A 24,640-nucleotide genomic window follows, 5' to 3' on the forward strand; every position below is an offset into this window, starting at 1 on the left:
AAGAACTTTTAAAGTTTCTTCAAGTGCAGTTGCAAAAACCATCAATCGCTATGATGAAACTGGCTCTCATGCGGACCGCCACAGGAAAGGAAGACCCAGAGTTACCTCTGCTGTTGATAAGTTCATTAGAATTAACTGTACCTCAGATTGCAGCCCAAATAAATGCTTCAAGTAACAGACACAATTCAACATCAACTGTTCAGAGGAGACTGCGTGAATCAGGCATTCATGGTCGATTTGCTGCAAAGAAACCACTAGTAAAGGACACCAATAAGAAGAAGAGACTTGCTTGGGCCAAGAAACACGAGCAATGGACATTAGACCGGCGGAAATCTGTCCTTTGGTCTGATGAGTCCAAATTTTAGATTTGGGTTCCAACCGCCGTGTCTTTGTGAGATGCAGAGTAGGTGAACGGATGGTCTCCGCCTGTGTGGTTCCCACCGTGAAGCATAGAGGAGGAGGTGTGATGGTGTGGGTGTGCTTTTCTGGTGACACTGTCAGTGATTTATTTAGAATTCAAGGCACACTTAACCAGCATGGCTACCACAGCATTCTGCAGTGATACGCCATCCCATCTGGTTTGCGCTTAGTGGGACTATCATTTGTTTTTCAACAGGACAATGACTCAAAACACACCTCCAGGCTGTGATGGAGTGCTGCATCATATGACCTGGCCTCCACAATCCCTCAACCCAATTGAGATAGTTTGGGATGAGTTGGACTGCAGAGTGAAGGAAAAACAATATGCTCAGTATATGTGGGAACTCCTTCAAGACTTTTGGAAAAGCATTCCAGGTGAAGCTGGTTGAGAGAATGCCAAGAGTGTGCAAAGCTGTCAAGGCAAAGGGTGGCTACTTTGAAGAATCTAAAATGTGTATATATATATATTTTGATTTAGCACTTTTTTGGTTACTACATGATTCCATATGTGTTATTTAATAGTTTTGATGTCTTCACTATTATTCTACAATGTAGAAAATAGTAAAACTAAAGAAAACACCCTTGCATGATTAGGTGTGTCCAAACTTTTGACTGGTACCGTATGTAATATTATTCAACAATACCGGAAAGGTGAGAGATCAGTGGAGCCCATACTTGAGTACACATAACAGAGCAGGTGCCTTGGCCTAGCTGTCGCTAGATAAGCCCTGTTCCTAGAACAGTGATTTCCCAGTAAAATGCTTGAGTTTGTCTGTGACTGCTGACCCTGGGTCTGTTGATAGGGACTGTATTTTCCTCTGTCTCTTCAGCAGCATGGTGTCAGGTGCGCTTGTCTCGCCATGGTATTTTGGTGGAAATTACGACCTCCTCTTGCAGGGGAGCCACGTGAGCAGAGCACACACACACACACACACGCACATTTGTTTTACTATCCTTGTTGGGAACAAACAATTGATTCCAATTCAAAATCCTATTTTCCCTAAAGCTAACCTTAACCCTTACTCCTAACCCTAAATCTAACCCTAACCCTACTTGTAACCCTAAACCTAACCCCTAAGCCTAACCTTTTTCCTTGTGGGGACCGGCAAAATGTCCCCACTTAAGCCCTGATGGGCAATGTCTGGGCAAATGGGGGCTCCTGAGTGGCGTAGCGGTCTAAGGCACTGCATCTCAGTGCTAGAGGTGTCACTACAGACCCTGGTTTGATTCTAGGCTGTATCACAACCGACTGTGATTGGGCGTCCCATAGGGCGGCGCACAATTGGCCCAGCGTCGTCCGGGTTTGGCCGGCGTAGGCCGTCATTGTAAATAAGAATTTGTTCTTAACTGATTTGTCTAGTTAAATAAAAATGGAGACACCACCAGTGTGAAATGGGTTTTCCTATGAGCATTACCCAAACACAGAGACGAACACACACACTAAAACCCACACACACGTAAGATGCACAGCAGTGTGCCTGTCAGTGAGGTTCATAAATCGAGGTATTGTGGAGGTGTTGGCTTTCAGAAGGTGTGTGTGTGTGTGTGTGTGTGTCTAGAGCAGTGAATACAGGCCTCATTAGAATGCTTGTCAGGCTGTTCTTTTTCTGCCAAACTGCAACTGCATGGGGAACAGGATGGATTTAGAGACTGTGAATAATAACTCTTAAGATGAAACTGAAACATAAATGTTTTTTACGTTTTGTTTCTATTGTTTTCATTTGTTAAATCACTATTTGGAATAGAATAACATCCTGAAACAAAATCCCACTGGGCACAGATGTCAATTCAACGTCTATTCCACGTTGAAACGATGTGGAAACAATGTTGATTCAACCAGTGTGCCCAGTTGGATGAAATTCCTTAACTATCTCTGTAAGAACTCCAAATTCAACTCTGCATGTTCAGACTGCCTATGTATCAAAGTGATGCATGCATGAAGGTTATCTAGTGTTACAGATGAACAATCTGAACCTTATTTTACCTTTGCTATGTACACCTTGACAGTATGGGGCTATTTTTATTTCTCTGGAACACCCCCTGGGCATTCTTTCCAGGAAGTAGTCCTACTCTGCCCCTCTTTCATCCTCAGTCTGTTCCAGGAAGCAGAACCACACAGAGCTGAACAGTGTATTTCTCAAACCAGTTCCATGGGGACACCTAGCTATTCAACATATTTTGTATATATTCCAAATATACACTCTAGACCACATAATTCAACTGGTCAAGGGCTTGGTGATTAGCTTAGTTGACTGTTTGACTAGTGCTGGTATAAATCAGATATGTGGCTAGAGGTCACGGTGGACTGGTCAGAGAAGAAGTGTTTTAATGTGGCAGGTGATTATAGGGCTGTGGTATCTAGTTCAACTCATGATATATGATTTATAGAAGATACAGTATATATACAAAAGTATGTGGACACCCCTTCAAATTAGTGGATTCGTCTATTTCAGCCACACCCGTTGCTAGTTTGTCTAGTTTGAGAAACAGAAACGTTTTGAGAATGACACAAATATTAATTTCCACAACGTTTGCTGCTTTAGTGTCTTTAGATATTTTGTCAGATGTTACTATGGAATACTGAAGTATAATTACAAGCGTTTCAAAAGTGTCAAAGGCTTTTATTGGCAATTACATGAAGTTGATGCAAAGAGTCAATATTTGCAGTGTTGACCCTTCTTTTTCAAGACCTCTGCAAACTGCCCTGGCATGCTGTCAATTACCTTCTGGGCCACATCCTGACTGATGTTAGCCCATTCTTGCATAATCAATGCTTAGAGTTTGTCAGAATTTGTTAGTTTTTGTTTGTCCACCCGCCTCTTGAGGATTGGCCATAAGTTCTCAATGGGATTCCGGTCTAGGGAGTTTCCTGGCCATGGACCCAAAATATCGATGTTTTGTTCCCCGAGCCACTTAGTTATCACTTTTGCCTTATGGCAAGGTGCTCCATCATGCTGGAAAAGGCATTGTTCGTCACCAAACTGTTCCTGAATGGTTGGGAGAAGTTGCTCTCGGAGGATGTGTTGGTACCATTCTTTATTCATGGCTGAGTTCTTAGGCAAAATTGTGAGTGAGCCCACTCCCTTGGCTGAGAAGCAACCCCACACATGAATGGTCTCAGGATGCTTTACTGTTGGCATGACACAGGACTGATGGTAGCGCTCACCTTGTCTTCTCCGGACAAGCTTATTTCCGGATGCCCCAAACAATCGGAAAGGGGATTTATCAGAGAAAATGACTTTACCCCAGTCCTCAGCAGTCCAATCCCTGTACCTTTTGCAGAATATCAGTCTGTCCCTGATGTTTTTCCTGGAGAGAAGTGGCTTCTTTGCTGCCCTTCTTGACACCAGGCCATCCTCCAAAAGTCTTCGCCTCACTGTGTGTGCAGATACACTCACACCTGCCTGCTGCCATTCCTGAGCAAGCTCTGCACTGGTGGTGCCCCGATCCCGCAGCTGAATCAACTTTAGGAGATGGTCATGGCGCTTGCTGGACTTTCTTGGGCTCCCTGAAGCCTTCTTCACAACAATTGAACCGCTCTCCTTGAAGTTCTTGATGATCCGATAAAGGGTTGATTTAGGTGCAATCTTACTGGCAGCAATATCCTTGCCTGTGAAGCCCTTTTGTGCAAAGCAATGATGACGGTACGTGTTTCCTTGCAGGAAACCATGATTGACAGAGGAAGAACAATGATTCCAAGCACCACCCTCCTTTTGAAGCTTCCAGTCTGTTATTCGAACTCAATCAGCATGACAGAGTGATCTCCAGCCTTGTCCTCGTCAACACTCACACCCGTGTTAACAAGAGAATCACTGACATGTCAGCTGGTCCTTTTGTGGCAGGGCTGAAATGCAGTGGAAATGTTGTTTTGGGATTCAGTTAATTTGCATGGCAAAGAGGGACTTTGCAATTCATCTGATCACTCTTCATAACATTCTGGAGTATATGCAAATTGCCACACATTGTGTGTGTATGGTCTCACGCACACATGCAGGCACACTTATAGGAATGAATGCATGCACGCATGTATGTGCATGAACACGCACACACATACACAGTAATAGAGAGAGAGATAGTCAGTGTTGACAATGTAGAAGGAGAAAGAGAGTGTTGACAATGTCTCCCAGAAAGGTAGGGGTTAAGTTTGACTCGCTCGCTCTTATTTTGCAGACGGAAGTAGGGTGACATTTAATTCTGGCAGATAGAGAGGGGACGGGTGTACAATGCCGTAATATTCAGACCCCGTGACTTTTTCCACGTTTTGTTACGTTACAGCCTTATTCTAAAATGGATTCAATTGCTTTGTCAATACCCCATAATGACAAAGCAAAAACAGTTATTTTTATTTATTTATAGCAAAAAAAAGGAAATAAAGTGAAAATGGGAAGGGGGATAGCTAGTCAGTTGTACAACTGAATGCATTCAACTGAAATGTGTCTTCCGTATTTAACCCAACTCCTCTGAATCAGAGAGGTGCGGGGGGCTGCCTTAATTTTCATCCATGTCATCGGCGCCCTGGGAACAGTGGGTTAACTGCCTTGCTCAGGGGCAGAATGACAGAGTTTTACCTTGTCAGCTCGGAATATCACATTTACATAAGTATTCAGACCCTTTACTTAGTACTTTGTTGGAGCACCTTTGGAAGCGATAACAACCTTGTGTCTTCTTTGGTATGACGCTACAAGCTTGGCATACCTGTATTTGGGGAGTTTCTCCCCTTCTTCTCTGCAGATCCTCTCAAGCTCTGTCAGGTTGGATGGGGAACGTCGCTGCACAGCTATTTTCAGGTCTCTCCAGAGATGTTAGATCGGGTTCAAGTCCGGGCTCTGGCTGGGCCACTCAAGGACATTCAGAGACCCGAAGCCACTCCTGTGTTGTCTTGGCTGTGTGCTTAGGGTTGTTGTCCTGTTGGAAAATTCCCCACAGCATCAGACCAGAGAATTTCTGAGTCCTTTAGGTGCCTTTTGGCATACTCCAAGCGGGCTGTCATGTGCCTTTTACTGAGGAGTGGCTTCCGTTTGACCACTCTACCATAAAGGCCTGATTGGTGGAGTGCTGTAGAGATGGTTGTCCTGGAAGGTTCTCCCATCTCCACAGAGAAACTATTTTGCTCTGTCAGAGTGAAGATCTGGTTCTTGGTCACTTCCCTGACCAAGGCCCTTCTCCCCCAATTGCTCAGTATGGCCGTATGGCCAGCTCTAGGAAGAGTCTTGGGGGTTCCAAACTTCTTACATTTAAGAATGATGGAGACAACTGTGTTCTTGGGGACATTCAATGCTGCAGATTTTTTTTAGTACCCTTCCCCAGATCTCAGAGTTCTACAGACAATTCCTTTGACCTCATGGCTTGGTTTTTGCTCTGACATGCACTGTCAACTGTGGGACCTTGTACAGACAGGTGTGTGCCTTTCCAAATCATGTCCAATCAATTGAATTTACCACAGGTGGACTAAAAATCAAGTTGTAGAAACATCTCAAGGATGATCAATGGAAACGGGATGCACCTGAGCTCAATTTCGAGTCTCATAGGAAATGGTCTGAATGCTTATGTAAATTATGTGTTTCTGAAAACATAAAACATAAAAAAACTGTATTTGCTTTGTCAATATGGGGTATTGTGTGTAGAGTGATGAGGGGAAAAAAATATTTAATCCATTTTAGAATAAGGCTTTAATGTAACAAAAGTGGAAAAAGTCAAGGGGTCTGAATCCTTTACAAATGCACTGTGTGTTTGGCAGATAGGGTGTGTGTGTGTGTGGTAGAGGAAATTGATGTGTGTGTGGTAGAGGAAAAGGATGTGTGTGGAAAGGATGTGTGTGTGTGTGGGGGGGGAAGCACTGACTGACAGTTCGAAAAGAAGTGTCCTAATCTGTCTGTCTGCTTCACTATTGAAAGGTGACTGTCGTTGTGATTCTCTTTCTCTCTATGTCTCTTTTCTCTCTCCTCTCTAGATAAGTTATTTGGGAAGCGGCTGCTGCAGGCTGGGAGGTACATAATGTCTCATAAGTCCTGGATGAAGACCGTGCCCACTGAGAACTGTGACATCCTCATGACTTTCTCAGGTGTCTCTTTGTTTTTGTTTACCTACACGTTTGCACGGCCATCCATGCACTTTGAAAAGCAGAAGTCATTTTTCATGTTGGTCTCTGTGGCCTGACTTTATGAATGGTGATAGTGTAATAGCAACATTAGCCATCCCAGTACATAGATATGCTTGTGCTACTCTTCTCAGTCATTACTGGAACATAATGCTCATTAGACAACACGCATTCATCGCTCCAGGCTAGTGTGAAAGTAATGATACTAATATGGGTTATTTACTCTTTTGAGATAATGATGCTACGTCTGAGTTTAATTAAAAACAGTGTTTCTGTGTTGGTTTATGTGGAACAATTTCACAGTAAAACTGTTGTTAATATCTCGAAGGTTGGAATTTTCATTAAAACCGTTATTGTGATGATGTAACCAAATAATTGTATTTTTTTTTTAAACATGCATGTACTGTGTGTGTTTAATCTCCATTCTATTGCTTTCCTGTGACAGACCAGACAGATGACCACACGTTGCTATGGCTACTGAACCACCTGCGTCTGGGCATTCCAGAACTCAACATCCAGATCCGACATCACAAACGCACGCGCGTCCATGCCTTCTTCGTTACGGCAACCTATGAGAAGTAAGAACCCCGGGGGGGGGGGGGGGGGGGCGGGGGGCATGGCCAGCTAATGTACAGCATAGACAATGACCTTGTGTGCTGCAGTATGAAATAATTGTCATTTATTATTGTTAGCATCTAAATGGATCCTGGGATAGAGGGTAGTTACCGAGGCTTTAGTAAACCTGTTTGAATTAGTGTCTTGACTGACCATAAATAGAACATTTCCTACATCAACAGCAGAAGGTTAGTTAGTGTATTAGCAATACTAGTGTGGCCTCCCTTTGCTGTATGTGAGTGTATTACAACCACTGCTAAGAGATCTGGACCTAGATTTGGTAACTTTCCCAAAATTCCCTGGTTTTCCAGAACTCCTGGTTGGAGGATTCCCAGATTACCTCCTTAATTTCTCATTATTCCAGGAATGTTCCAACCAGGATTTCTGGGAAACCAGGGAATTTGGGGAAAGTTTACAAGAATTTCATTGTAGAATGTTGGAAGGACTTACATTCTACAATAGCTTCAACTCTTTCTAAACGCTGTACTGTACATGATACTATTATGCTGTATCTTACCTCTCTGGGTAAATACCAGGGGATTTAGAGATGACTCTGGGTAAATACTCAACAACCAAAGTAACAGCGCAGAGGGCATTAGCCACACTACCCCACAATGCTGTTCACTCTGTGTTAGATGATGTCTGCTGTGCTGACAGACTGCTGTGCTGACTGATCTGTTTTCAAGGGCTCTTGACTATGCTATCCCGAGTGATTTAAGGGTGGCTTTCACCTCTTAACAAGAGAACGGAGTAGAGAGAAAGAGAGAGAGCTTTCTGTAAGTGTGTCAGTGTGCGTTACTGAAGAAATGCTCAAGGCAGATGGCTGTACCAGCATGTGTGTGCACACAATCTCACATACACACAGTCACACATACTTGCACGCTCAATCTCAGGTGTATTGGATCACCCAAATGAATGTGATAGAAAAGCTAATGTATGTAATCTCATTTACTGCTGCTGAAACGATTTAAACGTGTGTTGAACCATGAAAGTGATATGGAAATGCTAATAGTCGTGAGATAGAAGGTTCAAAGAAAATGATACGCGTTCACTTATTTTTTTAAATTATTTTTATTTCACCTTTATTTAACCAGGGAGGCCAGTTGAGAACAAGTTCTCATTTACAACTGCGACCTGGCCAAGATAAAGCAAAGCAGTGCGACACAAACAACAACACAGAGTTACACATGGGATAAACAAACGTACAGTCAAAAACACAATAGAAAAATCTATGTACAATGTGTGCAAATGTAGTAAGGTTAGGGAAGTAAGGCAATAAATAGGCCATAGTGGTGAAATAATTACAATTTAGCATTAACACTGGAGTGATGGATGTGCAGATGATGATGTGCAAGTAGAGATACTGGGGTGCAAAGGAGCAAATAAATAACAATATGGGGATGAGGTAGTTGGGTGTGCTATTTACAGATGGGCTGTGTACTGGTGCAGTGATCGGTAAGCTGCTCTGACAGCTGGCTTAAAGTTAGTGAGGGAGATATAAGACTCCAGCTTCAGTGATTTTTGAAATTTGTTACAGTCATAGGCAGCAGAGAACTGGAAGGAAAGGCGGCCAAAGGAGGTGTTGGCTTTGGGGATGACCAGTGAAATATACCTGCTGGAGCACGCGCTACGGGTGGGTGTTGCTATGGAGACCAGTGAGCTGAGATAAGGCGGGGCTTTACCTAGCAAAGACTTATAGATGACCTGGAGCCAGTGAGTTTGGTGACGAATATGTAGCGAGGGCCAGCCAACGAGAGCATACATGTCGCAGTGGTGGGTAGTATATTTTGCTTTGGTGACAAAACGGATGGCACTGTGATAGACTACATCCAATTTGCTGAGTAGAGTGTTGGAGGCTATTTTGTAAATGACATCGGCGAAGTCAAGGATCGGTAGGATAGTCAGTTTTACGAGGGTATGTTTGGCAGCATGAGTGAAGGAGGCTTTGTTTGCGAAATAGGAAGCAAACTCTAGATTTCATTTTGGATTGGATATTGTCACGTTCTGACCTTTATTTCCTTTGTTTTGTCTTTATTTAGTATGGTCAGGGCGTGAGTTGGGGTGGGCAGTCTATGTTTGTATTTCTATGTTTTGCTATTTCTGTGTTTGGCCTGATATGGTTCTCAATCAGAGGCAGCTGTCAATCGTTGTCCCTGATTGGGAACCATATTTAGGTAGCCTGTTTTGTTTTGGGTTTTGTGGGTGGTTGTTTTCAGTCTTTGTGTGTCTGCACCAGATAGAACTGTTTCGGTTGTCACTTTTGTTGTTTTGTATTTTGAGTGTTCACCTTTATTAAAGTAAGATGAACAATTACCACGCTGCGCATTGGTCCTCCGATCCTTCTAACTTATCCTCCTCAGACGAGGAAGACGACAGCCGTTACAGATATGCTTAATGTGAGTCTGGAATGAGAGTTTACAGTCTAACCAGACATCTAGGTATTTGTAGTTGTCCACATATTCTAAGTCAGAACCGTCCAGAGTAGTGATGCTAGGTGGGCGGGCGGGCAGGTGTGGGCAGCAATCGGTTGAAGAGCATGCATTTAGTTTTACTAGCATTTAAGAGCAGTTGGAGGCCACGGACGGAGTGTTGTATGGCATGAAGCTTGTCTGGAGGTTTGTTAACACAGTGTCCAAAGAAGGGCCAGATGTATACAGAGTGGCGTCGTCTGCGTAGAGGTGGATCAGAGAATCACCAGCAGCAAGAGCGATATCATTGATATATACAGAGAAAAGAGTAGGCCTGAGAACCCCGTGGCACCCCATAGAGACTGTCAGAGGTCCAGACAACAGGCCCTCCGATTTGACACACTGAACTCTATCTGAGAAGGAGTTGGTGAACCAGGGGAGGCAGTCATTTGAGAAACCAAGGCTGTTGAGTCTGCCGATAAGAATGCGGTGATTGACAGAGTCGAAAGCCTTGGCCAGGTCGATGAAGATGGCTGCACAGTACTGTCTTTTATCGATGGTGGTTATGATATCATTTAGGACCTTGAGCGTGGCTGACGTGCACCCATGACCAGCTCTGAAACCAGATTGCATAATGGAGAAGGTATGGTGGGATTCAAAATGGTCGGTGATCTGTTTGTTATCTTGGCTTTCGAAGACTTTAGAAAGGCAGGGCAGGATGGATATAGATAGGTCTGTAACAGTTTGGGTCTAGAGTGTCTGACCGCGGTAGCTTTCCAATCTTTAGGGATCTCAGCCGAAACAAAAGAGAGGTTGAACAGGCTAGTAATAGGGGTTGCAACAATTTTGACAGATAATTTTAGAAAGAGAGGGTCCAAATTGTCTAGCCCAGCTGATTTGTAGCGGTCCAGATATTGCAGCTCTTTCAGAACATCAGCTATCTGGATTTTGATGAAGAAGAAGCGGGGAGGGGGCTTGGGCAAGTTGCTGCGAGGGGTGCAGAGCTGTTGGCCAGGGTAGGGGTAGCCAGGTGGAAAGCATGGCCAGCCATAGAAAAATGCTTATTGAAATTCTTGCTTATCGTATTTATCTTCTAGCAGATGGCAACATTCATCAATCCATTCACTAGGTCTGAGTTCGCTGTTTTTTCCCGCAAGCAGGGCTGGATTTTTCATTACTGGTGATATATTATTGTCTAAATTAGCATAGAGCAAGCTGTATAGAGTACAACTGGCTAGGCTAGCCCTCTCAGCAGTATTAGACTTGGTTATTTAACCCAGGTTAGCAGTGGCCAATGACAACGGGACACTACACGCAGGTAAAGACTTCTTGAATTGAAAGGAAAATAAGGCTATTTTAACTTTTAATCCAATAGAAGCTTGGGTGCTTGGACGTGTTCAGTCACGACCCCTCGTAAAGAGTCTTGGCAGTAGCAGGATACCTCTCTAAAACATACTGGCTTCATCTGGATAAGAAATTGTGGATTTGAGTAAATGCAGTCTGTGTTACCCTATAAATAGATATAATCCTTCTTCTTAGATCGTTGATCGGTTTCAGTCATTGTTGAGTTCAGTACTATGGACTATATTGTAAAGCTGTTTCATTCACGACCCGAGAGGGCCATAACAGTATGATAGATGTGTGCTGGTAAATGCCAGCTAATAGAAGTGTGGCCTCACTCAGGTGTGTGTGTGTGTGTGTGTGTGTGTGTGTGTGTGTGTGTGTGTGTGTGTGTGTGTGTGTGTGTGTGTGTGTGTGTGTGTGTGTGTGTGTGTGTGTGTGTGTGTGTGTGTGTGTGTGTGTGTGTGTAGCTGTGTGAGTTGGGCTTATCATTCTGCAGAGAGAACAGAGCACAACTGCATAGTCAGCCTCTAGAGATAGGAGGAGGAGAGGAGAGGCGAAGTAGAACCTAGAATAGATACTGTTGTCATTCTAGAATGCTGTCATTCAGAGTTTACTCAGGCTTTCCTTTGCTGCTCTGTTCAGTGTTATTTGGTCCCTTCATGTGCATCTATCATGGGATGTGTCATATGGAATTCTTATCAGATGCGTGGCATGCCAGGCCAGGTCTTATTCACATTAGACCATGTATTCCAATCTTTGTGTGTATGTTCTTGTTTTTATTGTATGTGTGTGAGTGTGTGTGTGTGTGAGTGTCTAACACCTGTCTGTTTGCTTGTCTGTCACTCTGTGCCCCTCTGTTGGTTTGTGAGTGTGTGTTTCTCCATCCCAACTCTGCTCCAGCCTTGTGGGCCTGTGGAAGCCTGTGTGTGTTTCCCTAACTCTCTCCCTCTTACTCTCTCTCCCTGTGTCTCAGTCTGTTGCGTGGGGCAGAGGAGATGGGTCTGAGGAAATCAGTGAAGCCAGAGTTTGGGGGAGGAACACGCAGCTTCTCCTGTGAAGAAGACTACATCTATGAGAACATTGAGAGTGAACTATGCTTCTTCACATCACAGGTCAACGCACGCACGCACGCACGCACCCACGCAGGCACGCACGCACACACACACAGACTTGTGTGATAAATAACCTTGTCTGAGAACCTGAAGATTTGATTCTGTCTGACCAGTCGGTCCCTATCTCTCCTCAGGAGAGGCAAAGCATCATCAAGTACTGGCTCGACAATCTACGTGCCAAGAATGGAGAGGTGCTTCACAACATACAGTTCCTGGAGGGACAGCCAATCAGTGAGCAGCATTTGTTGTTTGTTTTGCCTTTGTTAGTCACTGTGAAGTAAATAATGTTGTGTAACTTGTTTATACCCAGCACTGTGTTAATCCCAATAACATACTTAATACTGTATACCGGTGTGTGTGTGTGTGTGTGTGTGTGGTGTGTGTGTGTGTGTGTGTGTGTGTGTGTGTGTGTGTGTGTGTGTGTGTGTGTGTGTGTGTGTGTGTGTGTGTGTGTGTGTGTGTGTGTGTGTGTGTGTGTGTGTGTGTGTGTGTGTGTGCTCCTGAATGCTTCTATGTGTACCACTTTGTACTCTGTGTGTTTGAAAATAAGAATTCATGTTTGTATGTGTGTTCCACCAGTCCCAGAGCTAAGTGTGCGGGGCGTGATCCAGAAGGTGTTTCCGCTCCACGAGCAGAGGATCCTCAGTCAGCTGATGAAGTCCTGGGTGCAGGCCGTGTGTGAGAAACAGCCACTAGGTCAGTACCAGTGGAGGCTGCTGAGGGGAAGACGGCTCATAAAAAAGGCTGGAATGGAGTGAATGGAATGGCATTAAACACATGGAAACCATGCGTTTGATACCATTCCACTTTTTCTTCTCCAGCCATTATCACAAGCCCGTTCTCCCCAATTAACACTCTCACACACACAGAACTGGTTGTGTTCTTTTCCTCCGTCTTGATAGACTAGTGTTTGCTGTAAGTGAATTGTGAGTGCAGTCAGGCTGTGCTGGGTGAATCTTTCATGATGTACAGTTGAACTCGTTTTTCAACCACTCCACACATTTTTTTGTTAACAAACTATAATTTCGGCAAGTCGGTTAGGACACGTACTTTGTGCATGACACAAGTAATTTTTCCAACAATTGTTTACAGACAGATTATTTCACTTATAATTCACTGTATCACAATTCCAGTGGGTCAGAAGTTTACATACACTAAGTTGACTGTGCCTTTAAACAGCTTGGAAAATTCCAGAAAAAGATGTCATGGCTTTAGAAGCTTCTGATAGGCTAATTGACATAATTTGAGTCAATTGGAGGTGTACCTGTGGATGTATTTCAAGGCCTACCTTCAATCTCAGTGCCTCTTTGCTTGACATCTTGGGAAAATCAAAAGAAATCAGCCAAGACCTCAGAAAATAAATTGTAGACCTCCACAAGTCTGGTTCATCCTTGGGAGCATTTTCCAAACGCCTGAAGGTACCACGTTCATCTGTACAAACAATAGTACGCAAGTATAAACACCATGGGACCACACAGCCGTCATACCGCTCAGGAAGGAGACTCGTTCTGGCTCCTAGAGATGAACGTACTTTGGTGCGAAAGTGTAAATCAATCCCAGAACAACAGCAAAGGACCTTGTGAAGATGCTGGAGGAAATGGGTACAAAAGTATCTATATCCACAGTAAAACGAGTCATATATCGACATAACCTGGAACAAGGAAGAAGCCCCTGCTCCAAAACCACCATAAAAAATTCAGACTATGGTTTGCAACTGCACATGTGGACAAAGATCGTACTTTTTGGAGAAACGTCCTATGGTCTGATGAAACAAAAACAGAACGATTTGGCCATGATGACCATCGTTATGTTTGGAGGAAAAAGGGGGAGCTGTGAAGAACACCATCCCAACCGTGAAGCACGGGGGTGGCAGCATCATGTTGTGGGGTGCTTTGCTGCAGGAGGGACTGGTGCACTTCACAAAATAGACCGCGTCATGGGGAAGGGAAATTATGTGGATATATTGAAGCAGCATCTCAAGACATCAGTTAGGAAGTTAAAGCTTGGTTGCAAATGGGTCTTCCAAATGGACAATGACCCCAAGCATACTTCCAAAGTTGTGGCAAAATGGCTTAAGGACAACAAAGTCAAGGTATTGGAGTGGCCATCACAAAGCCCTGACCTCTATCCTATAGAAAATGTGTGGGCAGAATTGAAAAAGCATGTGCGAGCAAGGAGGCCTACAATCCTTACTCAGTTACACCAGCTCTGTCATGAATGGGCCAAAATTCACCCAACTTATTGTGGGAAGCTTGTGGAAGGCTACCCGAAACGTTTGACCCAAGTTAAACAATTTAAAGGCAGTGCTACCAAATACTAATTGAGTGTATGTAAACTTCTGATCCACTGGGAATGTGATGAAAGAAATAAAAGCTGATATATAAATCATTCTCTGAACTATTATTCTGACATTTCACATTCTTAAAATAAAGTGGTGATCCTAACTGACCTAAGACAGGGAATTTTTACTATGATTAAATGTCAGGAATTGTGAAAAACTGAGTTTAAATGTATTTGGCTAAGGTGTATGAACTTCAGACTTCAACTGTATATGTGGTTCATGTGACCTTAAACCTGACCTTAAAGGTCAACCGAGGCCAAAACTCACCAGAAAAAGTTTCTTCACTCACATAATTGTATTTTGATTTGAATTATAAATGTTTCATTGCTAACTGTCTCTCTCCCTCGTTCCCTCTGTGGTGTAACTAGATGATATTCATGATTACTTTGGGGTGAAGATAGCCATGTACTTTGCCTGGCTGGGATTCTACACCACATCTATGCTGTATCCTGCTATCATAGGCTTTGTGCTCTGGATTCTGACGGAGTCTGATCAGGTGACTTTCACACTGGGCCTTTTCTAGCATCCTGTCCACGGCGTGTACTTGTATATCAAGCTGCCTCACTACAGAAACAGGAGATCCATTGCCTTCAGAAAGTATCCACACCCCTTGACTTTTTCCACATTTTCTTGTGTTACAGCCTGATTTAAAATGGATTCACACGATACGATTTTCCAATGCCTTGCAAAGAAGGGGACTTATTAATAGATGGGTAAAAAAAAAACAGCAGACATTGAATATCCCTTTCAGCATGGTAAAGTTATTAATTACAATTAGGAAGGTGTATCAATACAGAGTTACAACAAGGATACAGGCATCCTTCCTAACTCAGTTGCCGGAGAGGAGGCCAGTGGCGTTCACCACGAGGCCAATGGTGACTTTAAAATAGTTACAGAGTTTAATGGCTGTGATAGGAGAAAACTGAGGATGAATCAACAACATGGTAGTTACTCTACAATACCAAACTAATTGACAGAAATAAAAGAAGGAAGCCTGTACAGAATAAAAAATATTCCAAAACATGCATCCTGTTTTCAACAAGGCACTAACGTAATAATGCAAAAAAATCGTAAAGCAATTACATTTTTGGCCTTAATACAAAGTGTTACGTTTGGGGCAAATCCAATACAACACATTACTGAATACCACTCTCCATATTTTCAAGCATAGTGGTGGTTGTATCATGTTATGGATATTGTTGTAATCGTTAAGGACTGGGGAGTTTTTAGGATAAAAAATAAATGGAATGAAGCTAAGGCAAAATCCTAGAGAAAAACCTGGTTCATTCTGCTTTCCACCAGACACTGGGATATTAATTCACATTTCAGCAGGAAAATAACCTAAAAAAAGGCCAAATCGACACTGAAGTTGCTTACCAACAAAACAATAAATGTTCTGGATTGGCCAAGTTACAGTTTTGACTTAAATCTACTTGAAAATCTATGACAAAACCTGAAAATGGTGGTCTAGCAATGATCAACAAACAATTTGACAGAGCTTGAATAATTTTGAAAATAATAATTGGCAAATGTTGCACAATCCAGGTGTGGGAAAACTCTTCAAGACTCACCCAGAAAGACTCACAGCTGTAATCACTGCCAAAGGTGTTTCTACAAAGTATTGAGGTGTGAATACATACCGTATGTAAATTAGATATTGCTGTATTTATTTTTCAATAAATGTGCACACAAAAAATCTAACGTTTTTAGCAGGGGTTGGAACAAAAATTATTTTTCAATTGTTTTGATCTGAACAGAACCACCATTTTTGGGGGGTTCGTTCCACTGTTCCGACAGGCAAAATAAAGTCCTGAACCGGTTCGACCCCAAAAAAGTACCCGTTTATATTGTTCCATTCTGTTCCTTTTTTAACCTGTGAAATCAACAGGTTTTTACATTTAGCTCATTAAATTACTTCAATCCGTGCGGATAGAGCAGGCAAGCTAGTTGTTTACATACATGATGGACAGACAAGTGTAGCCTATGCTGCAATATGCGACTTAAATTTTGTGGGTGGGGAGAGAGTGAATGAGGATTGAGGAGGAGGTTTGAATCGCTGGGCATCTTGTTATGACATGCATTATATGAATTATACCTAGAAGGAGCGGCTTCTATGGAGGAACCTTGAATGTCCTTTGAGCTAGCTAGCTTACAAGCTTGAGCTAGCTAACTAACAAGCTTGTGTGTGCAGACCAGCACAAGAATTAAAAACACGTCTTACCTTTTTTTAGTTAATAAATCCAATGTGATAAATAGACCTATTGTATCCTTAACTAATATTGAAAAAGTGAATCCATTTTTCTCTACTTAATTACAAATATCTCTCCCTATCTTCTGAATCAAGCTTGTATAAGTATAGTAGCCTATGCTTCGGAAGGGGGAGGAGCAGGTAGCCTAAACACGCACAGGCAAAGATTTTCAGCTTGCAGGCAGATACTTATCAAGGTACAAGGCAAGACCCAGATGCAGACACAGGAGGCAGATGGTTGGAGTCTTAACATGTTTATTAATCCAAAGGAGTAGGCAAGAGAATGGTCGTGGACAGGCAAAAGGTCAAAACCAGATCAGAGTCCAGGAGGTACAGAGTGGCAGATAGGCTCGTGGTCAAGGCAGGCAGAATGGTCAGGCAGGCAGTTACAAAGTCCAGAAACAGGCAAGGGTCAAAACCCTTGGACTTGAAAAAGGAGAATGGGAAAACTGCTGGTTGACTTGGAAACATACAAGACAAACTGGCACAGAGAGACAGGAAACACGGGGATAAATACACTGGGGAAAATCAGCGACACCTGGAGGGGGTGGAGACAATCACAAGGATAGGTGAAACAGATCAAGACGTGACACACTGGTATAAGTTTCTGAGTGACAGAGGGAGGGCTTTGCATAGGTGCTTCGTTGTATTTTGTTGTGGGACTAGAAAAAATGTCTGAAACGTAAAACAATGTTGTTAACCGGTTCCCATGCTTTAAAATTAACGGTTCTGTTCCGGGAACAGTATGGATCACTTTCGTTTCAGGTTACGTTTCTGTTACTGGAAAAATGTTGTTCTTTTACGGTTTTCTGTTCTGTTTCCTGAACCGGTTCCAACCCCTGGATTTCACTTTGTCATTATGGGGTATTGCGTGTATAATCCATTTTGAATTCAGGCTGTAACACAACAAAATATGGTAGTCTAGGGGTATGAATAATTTCTGAAGGCACTATAAGATTCTGCCCCTATGGGCAGTTCTGGCTCGGACAAACCTTACTTGTCCAAGGCTTACTTACCACTTACTTTTCAAGTGCACTGTCTGGAACACGTTTAGGACATAGACACACAGATGTTAATTGTGATACACTCATCTGCTCTCTAACATACTTATGCCGTTCTCTAACAATGTTAAGCCTTTTCAACTGAATCACAGAGTGAGATATCGAACTGTTGACACTTGAAAATGTAGAAAGTGTTTCGAAGTAACCTCAGATATGATGATCCCATTTCTTCCTAAGACGTTTTCCTTTTCCTCCAGTACTCCTTTAGTTTTTACACAGGTGTTATAGAGGTTACACGTTTCCTATTTAAAGATTGACCTGTGTATTCTCTGTGTGTTCTCTCAGACAAGTCGTGATATCTGCTGTGTAGTGTTTGCTCTCTTCAACGTGGTGTGGGCCACGCTGTTCCTGGAGAGGTGGAAGAGGAGGGGTGCGGAGCTAGCCTATAAGTGGGGTACGCTGGATACCCCTAACGAGTCCCTAGAGGAACCACGGACACAGTTTATGGTGAGGAGGACATGAGAACATTTCAAATCAAATAACATTTTATTTGTCACATGCGCCGAATACAGTGAAATGCTTACTTATAAGCCCTTAACCAACAATGCTTTAAGAAGTTTTAAGAAAAATAAGTGTTAAGTAAGAAATAGAAAATAAAAGTAACAAATAATTCAATGGCAGCAGTCAAATAACAATAGCAAGGCTATATACAGGGGGTACCGGTACAGAGTCAATGTGTGGGGGCACCGGTTAGTCGAGGTAATATGTACATGTAGGTAGAGTTAAAGTGACTATGCATAGTCAATAACAGAGAGGAGTAGCAGCGTAAAAGAGGGGTCTGGGTAGGCCTTTGATTAGTTGTTCAGGAGTCTTATGGCTTGGGGGTAGAAGCTATTGAGCTGTCTAGACTTGGCGCTCCGGTATCGCTTGCCATGCGGTAGCAGAGAGAACAGTCTATGACTAGGGTGGCTGGGATCTTTAACAATTTTTAGGGCCTTCCTGTGACACCACCTGGTATAGAGGTCCTGGATGGCAGGAAGCTTGGCCCCAGTGATGTACTGGGCCGTATGCACTACCCTTTGTAGTGCCTTGCGGTCGGAGGCCGAGCAGTTGCCATACCAGGCAGTGATGCAACCAGTCAGGATGCTCTCGATGGTGCAGCTGTAGAACCTTTTGAGGATCTGAGGACCCATGCCAATTCTTTTCAGTCTCCTGAAGGGGAATAGGTTTTGTCGTGCCCTCTTCACAACTGTCTTGGTGTGCTTGGACCATGTTAGTTTGCTGGTGATGTGGACACCAAGGAACTTGAAACTCTCAACCTGCTCCACTACAGCCCCGTCAATAAGAATGGGGGCGTGCTTGGTCCTCCTTTTCCTGTAGTCAACAATCATCTTCTTTGTCTTGGTCACGTTGAGGGAGGGTTTGTTGTCCTGGCACCACACGGCGAGGTCTCTGACTCCCTCCCTATAGGCTGTCTCGTCGTTGTCAGTGATCAGGCCTACAACTGTTGTGTCATTGGCAAACTTAATGATGGTGTTGGAGTCGTGCCTGGCCGTGCAGTCATGAGTGAACAGGGAGTACAGGAGGGGACTGAGCATGCACACCTGTGGGGCCTCCGTGTGGCGGATGTGTTGTTACCTACCCTTACAACCTGGTGGCGGCCTGTAAGGAAGTCCAGGATCCAGTTGCAGAGGGAGGTGTTTAGTCCCAGGGTCCTTAGCATAGTGATGAGCTTTGAGGGCACTATGGTGTTGAACGCTGAGCTGTAGTCAATGAGTAGCATTCTCACATAGGTGTTCCTCTTGTCCAGGTGGGAAAGGGCAGTGTGGAGTGCGATAGAGATTGCATCATCTGTGGATCTGTTAGGGCAGTATGCAAATTGGAGTGGGTCTAGGGTTTCTGGGATAATGGTGTTGTTAAAGTGACTATGCATAGTCAATAACAGAGAGGAGTAGCAGCGTAAAAGAGGGGTCTGGGTAGGCCTTTGATTAGTTGTTCAGGAGTCTTATGGCTTGGGGGTAGAAGCTGTTGAGAAGCCTCTTTGACCTAGACTTGGCGCTCCGGTATCGCTTGCCGTGCGGTAGCAGAGAGAACAGTCTATGACTAGGGTGGCTGGAGTCTTTAACAATTTGTAGGGCATTCCTGTGACACCACCTGGTATAGAGGTCCTGGATGGCAGGAAGCTTGGCCCCAGTGATGTACTGGACCGTATGCACTACCCCAGCCTTTTAAAGCACTTCATGGCTACAGACATGAGTGCTATGTGTTGGTAGTCATTTAGGCATGTTACCTTAGTGTTCTTGGGCACAGGGACTATGGTGGTCTGTTTGAAACATGTTGGTATTACATACTCAGACAGGGAGAGGTTGAAAATGTCAGTGAAGACACTTGCCAGTTGGTCAGCGCATGCTTGGAGTACACGTCCTGGTTATCCTTGTAAATGTTGGCCTTTTTAAAGGTCTTACTCACATCGGCTGCAAAGAGCCTGATCTCACAGTCGTCCGGAACAGCTGATGCTCTCATGCATGTTTCAGTGCTACTTGACTCGAAGCGAGCATAGAAGTAATTTAGCTTGCCTGGTAGGCTCGTGTCACTGGGCAGCTCTCTGCTGTGCTTCCCTTTGTAGTCTGTAATAGTTTGCAAGCCTTGCCACATCCGACGAGCGTTGGAGCTGGTGTAGTACGATTCGATCTTAGTCCTGTATTGACGCTTTTCCTGTTTGATGGTTCGTCGTATGGCATAGCGGGATTTCTTATAAGCTTCCGGGTTATAAGCTTTAGGGGCTTCCGAGTGGCGCAGCAGTCAAGTTCAAATCCAGGCTGCATCACATCCGGCCGTGATTGGGAGTCCCATAGGGCGGCGCACAGCAGCACGTCAGGGGTAGGCTGTCATTGTAAATGAGAATTTGTTCTTAACTGACTTGCCTAGTTAAATAAAGGTTAAATAAAAAAAGAGTCCCGCTCCTTGAAAGCGGCAGCTCTACCCTTTCTTGCTTTTCTCTTCCCTCTCCATTTCCCTCCACTTTTCTCCTCCCACCCTTTACCTTCTTTCTCACCCTTTCCCTCTTGCCCCATCCCCTCCATCTCCTCTCTCGCCCCCTCCCCCCTGCAGGGCGTGAAGCGGTGCAGTCCCATAACAGGCTGTGAGGAGTTATACTACCCTCCGTGGAGGAGGAGGATGTTCAGGTGGCTGGTCAGCCTGCCCATCTGTCTCCTTTGTCTCTGCTTTGTCTTCCTGGCCATGCTCATCTGCTTCGAGCTGCAGGTATGTCAGTACTGCTCCTTCTGGCTGCTGCTGCTCTACCTACATAACTGCCTTCCTAGTGTCTAGGGAGCTTTCCCAAAATTCACAGGTTTTCCAAGAATCCTGGTTGGAGGATTGCGGATTTTGTGCTTATTCCTTCATCATTCCAGGAAAGCTTCCAACTCTGATTTCTGGAAAACCTGGGAATTTTGAGAAAGTTGAATTGAATTTAACAACCCTACAAAATAACATTTCCTTCAACCGCAGAAAGGATTTGAAGGGAAATATACCTGTGGAATTGATTGTAACGGGTCGCTGCCATGAAATGTCAACACCCTATGCATAGTGCCAATAGAGTTATCCCACTTGGTGGGAATCGTAACATGGCTCATATTGCAACAATATTAGGCAGCTGTTGTTGTCTCACAGGAGTTTGTGATGGGGATCAAGGAGGTACCTCGCTTGGCCAGGTTCATCCCTAAGATCATGCTGGCCATCACTGTGACCGCCTGTGACGAGGTGTACCGGAAGATAGCCTGCTGGCTCAACAACATGGGTGAGAACACGCAGGCAAACACACACATGAACGCACGTATGCACTCACACACATGTATGCGCGCACACACACACACACACACACACACACACACACACACACACACACACACACACACACACACACACACACACACACACACACACACGCAGAGCACTCATCTGTCAAGCTTGACAGTTGATTCCTGAGTACTAAGGCAGAACAACATATATATATATATATATATATATATATATATATATTATATTATATTACACACACCCTACTGGTCAAAAGTTTTAGAACACCTACTCATTCAAGGGTTTTTCTTTATTTTTACTATTTTCTAGTGAAGACATTAAAACTATGAAATAACACATTTGGCTGTGTAAGGGCTATTTTACCAAGAAGGAGAGTGATGGAGTCCTTCATCAGATGACCTGGCCTCCACAATCCCCCGACCTCAACCAAATTGAGATGGTTTGGGATGAGTTGGACCGCAGAATGAAGGAAAGGCAGCCAACAAGTGCTCAGCATATGTGGGAATTACTTCAAGACTGTTGGCAAAGCATTCCAGGTGAAGCTGGTTGAGAGAATGCCAAGAGTGTGCAAAGCTGTCATCAAGGCAAAGGGTGGCTACTTTGAATAATCTGAAATATTAAATATATTTAGATTTTGACACTTTTTTGGTTACTACATGATTCCATGTGTTATTTCATAGTTTTGATGTCTTCACTATTATTCTACAATGTAGAAAATTGTAAAAATAAAGAAAAACCCTTGAATGAGTAGGTGTTCTAAAACTTTTGACCGGTAGTGCGTTTATAAACGTCCCTTTTTCAGGACCCTGTCTTTCAAAGATAATTCGTAAAAATTGAAATAACTTCACAGATCTTCATTGTTAAGGGTTTAAACACTGTTTCCCATGGTTGTTCAATGAAACATAAATAATTAATGAACATGCACCTGTGGAATGGTCGGTAAGACACTAACAACTTACAGACGGTAGGCAATTAAGGTCACAGTTATGAAAACTTCGGACACTAGGGGCCTTTCTACTGACTCTGAAAAACACCAAAAGAAAGATGCCCAGGGTCCCTGCTCATCTGCGTGAAAGTGCCTTAGGCATGCTGCAAGGAGGCATGAGGACTGCAGATGTGCCATGTCCGTACTGTGAGACGCCTAAGACAGCGCTACAGGGAGACAGGACGGACAGCTGATCGTCCTCGCAGTGGCAGACCGCGTGTAACAACACCTGCACAGGATTGGTACATCCGAACATCACACCTGCGGGACAGGTACAGGATGGCAACAACAACTGCCCGAGTTACACCAGGAATACGCAATCCCTCCATCAGTGCTCAGACTGTCCGCAATAAGCTGAGAGAGGCTGGACTGAGGGCTTGTAGGCCTGTTGTAAGGCAGGTACTCACCAGACATCACCGGCAACAACGTCGCCTATGGGCACAAACTGTCGCTGGACCAGACAGGACTGGCAAAAAGTGCTCTTCACTGACGAGTCTCGGTATTGTCTCACCAGGGGTAATGGTCAGATTTGCGTTTATCGTCGAAGGAATGATCGTTACACCGAGGTCTGTACTCTGGAGCAGGATCGATTCGGAGGTGGAGGGTCCGTCATGGTCTGGGGCGGTGTGTCACAGCATCATTGGACTGAGCTTGTTGTCATTGCAGGCAATCTCAACGCTGTGCGTTACAGGGAAGACATCCTCCTCCCTCATGTGGTACCCTTCCTGCAAGCTCATCCTGACATGACCCTCCAGCATGACAATGCCACCAGCCATACTGCTCGTTCTGTGTGTGATTTCCTGCAAGACAGGAATATCAGTGTTCTGCCATGTCCAGTGAAGAGCCCGGATCTCAATCCCATTGAGCACGTCTGGGACCTGTTAGATCGGAGGGTGAGGGCCAGGGCCATCCCCCAGAAATATCCAGGAACTTGCAGGTGCCTTGGTGGAAGAGTGGGGTAACATCTCACAGCAAGAACTGGCAAACCTGGTGCAGGCCATGAGGAGGAGATGCACTGCAGTACTTAATGCAGCTGGTGGCCACACCAGACACTGACTGTTACTTTTAATTTTGCCCCCCCCCCCCCCCCCCCCTTTGTTCATGGACACATTATTCCATTTCTGTTAGTCACATGTCTGTGGAACTTGTTCAGTTTATGTCTCAGTTGTTGAATTTTATGTTCATACAAATATTTACACATGTTAAGTTTGCTGAAAATAAACGCAGTTGACAGTGAGAGGACGTTTCTTTTATATATATATATATTTGTTTTTATTCAGGTGATGATGATTATTTCTGTGAATGCTGACATTATATTTCTTCCCCCACAGAAAACTACAGACTCCAGAGTGCCTATGAGAAAAATCTCATCATCAAAATGGTTCTTGTGAGTGGTGTCATCTTCTTCCTTATTACATGGAAATTGGACTCACTTTTCACATGACAAATGATTGAAATACAGAATCCACACTTATACTTTCTCTCAAGTTTTTCAACTCACATGTTTTGTTTCTTTATCTGCAGTTTCAGTTTGTAAATTCTTACCTCAGTCTTTTCTACATTGGATTCTACCTCAGAGACATGGAGCGTCTGAAAGAGGTAAAAGCGACTGAAATCCCACCATGTTTCCTCTCCTTCCAAAAGTTACCCAAACCATTTTCACCTCCCTGGTCTTCCTTCCTTAATCCCACTACCTTCTTCACATGTTGCTCTCTCTCCATTCTGCCTATTTCTCCATCTGTCTCTATGTTGTGTGGGTCTTTGGTGCTGGTCTTGTGGTGTGGTCCTAGATGTTACTGGTGTTCTCACTGGGCCAGAGTCTTCTCGGGCAGCTGAAGGACAATGTGCTGCCATATCTCTTTCTCAAGATCCAGCTGCTGGTCTTCACCATCTGGGTCATCAGGGCCTCTTTTAGGTCCAAAGTATGACTTCGCCCCCCACCGTGGGGTCAGGGGTTAGTCATCAAATCAAATTTCAAATGTATTTCAAATCAAATTTATTTATATAGCCCTTCGTACATCAGCTGATATCTCAAAGTGCTGTACAGAAACCCAGCCTAAAACCCCAAACAGCAAGCAATGCAGGTGTAGAAGCACGCTGGCTTGGAAAAACTCCCTAGAAAGGCCAAAACCTAGGAAGAAACCTAGAGAGGAACCAGGCTATGAGGGGTGGCCAGTCCTCTTCTGGCTGTGCCGGGTGGAGATTATAACAAAACATGGCCAAGATGTTCAAATGTTCATAAATGACCAG

The 24,640-nt window shown here is 44.0% G+C and overlaps 1 protein-coding gene across 1 annotated transcript in view; it reads left to right on the plus strand.

Moving 5' to 3' along the window:
- The window catches only part of LOC120052128 (anoctamin-8-like), a 57,879-nt gene that overhangs the window by 21,820 nt on the left and 11,419 nt on the right, over positions 1-24,640 (plus strand). Inside the window, exons 2-12 of the mRNA XM_038998972.1 lie at positions 6,371-6,481; positions 6,963-7,095; positions 11,858-11,996; positions 12,131-12,227; positions 12,576-12,692; positions 14,706-14,833; positions 17,932-18,093; positions 20,698-20,850; positions 21,259-21,385; positions 23,722-23,777; positions 23,915-23,989. Coding sequence (XP_038854900.1) covers positions 6,371-6,481; positions 6,963-7,095; positions 11,858-11,996; positions 12,131-12,227; positions 12,576-12,692; positions 14,706-14,833; positions 17,932-18,093; positions 20,698-20,850; positions 21,259-21,385; positions 23,722-23,777; positions 23,915-23,989 — 1,298 coding nt within the window. The remainder of the gene's footprint in view (positions 1-6,370; positions 6,482-6,962; positions 7,096-11,857; positions 11,997-12,130; positions 12,228-12,575; positions 12,693-14,705; positions 14,834-17,931; positions 18,094-20,697; positions 20,851-21,258; positions 21,386-23,721; positions 23,778-23,914; positions 23,990-24,640) is intronic.

This window comes from Salvelinus namaycush, chromosome 8 (assembly GCF_016432855.1).
Source record: "Salvelinus namaycush isolate Seneca chromosome 8, SaNama_1.0, whole genome shotgun sequence".
Classification (NCBI taxonomy): Eukaryota; Metazoa; Chordata; class Actinopteri; order Salmoniformes; family Salmonidae; genus Salvelinus; species Salvelinus namaycush.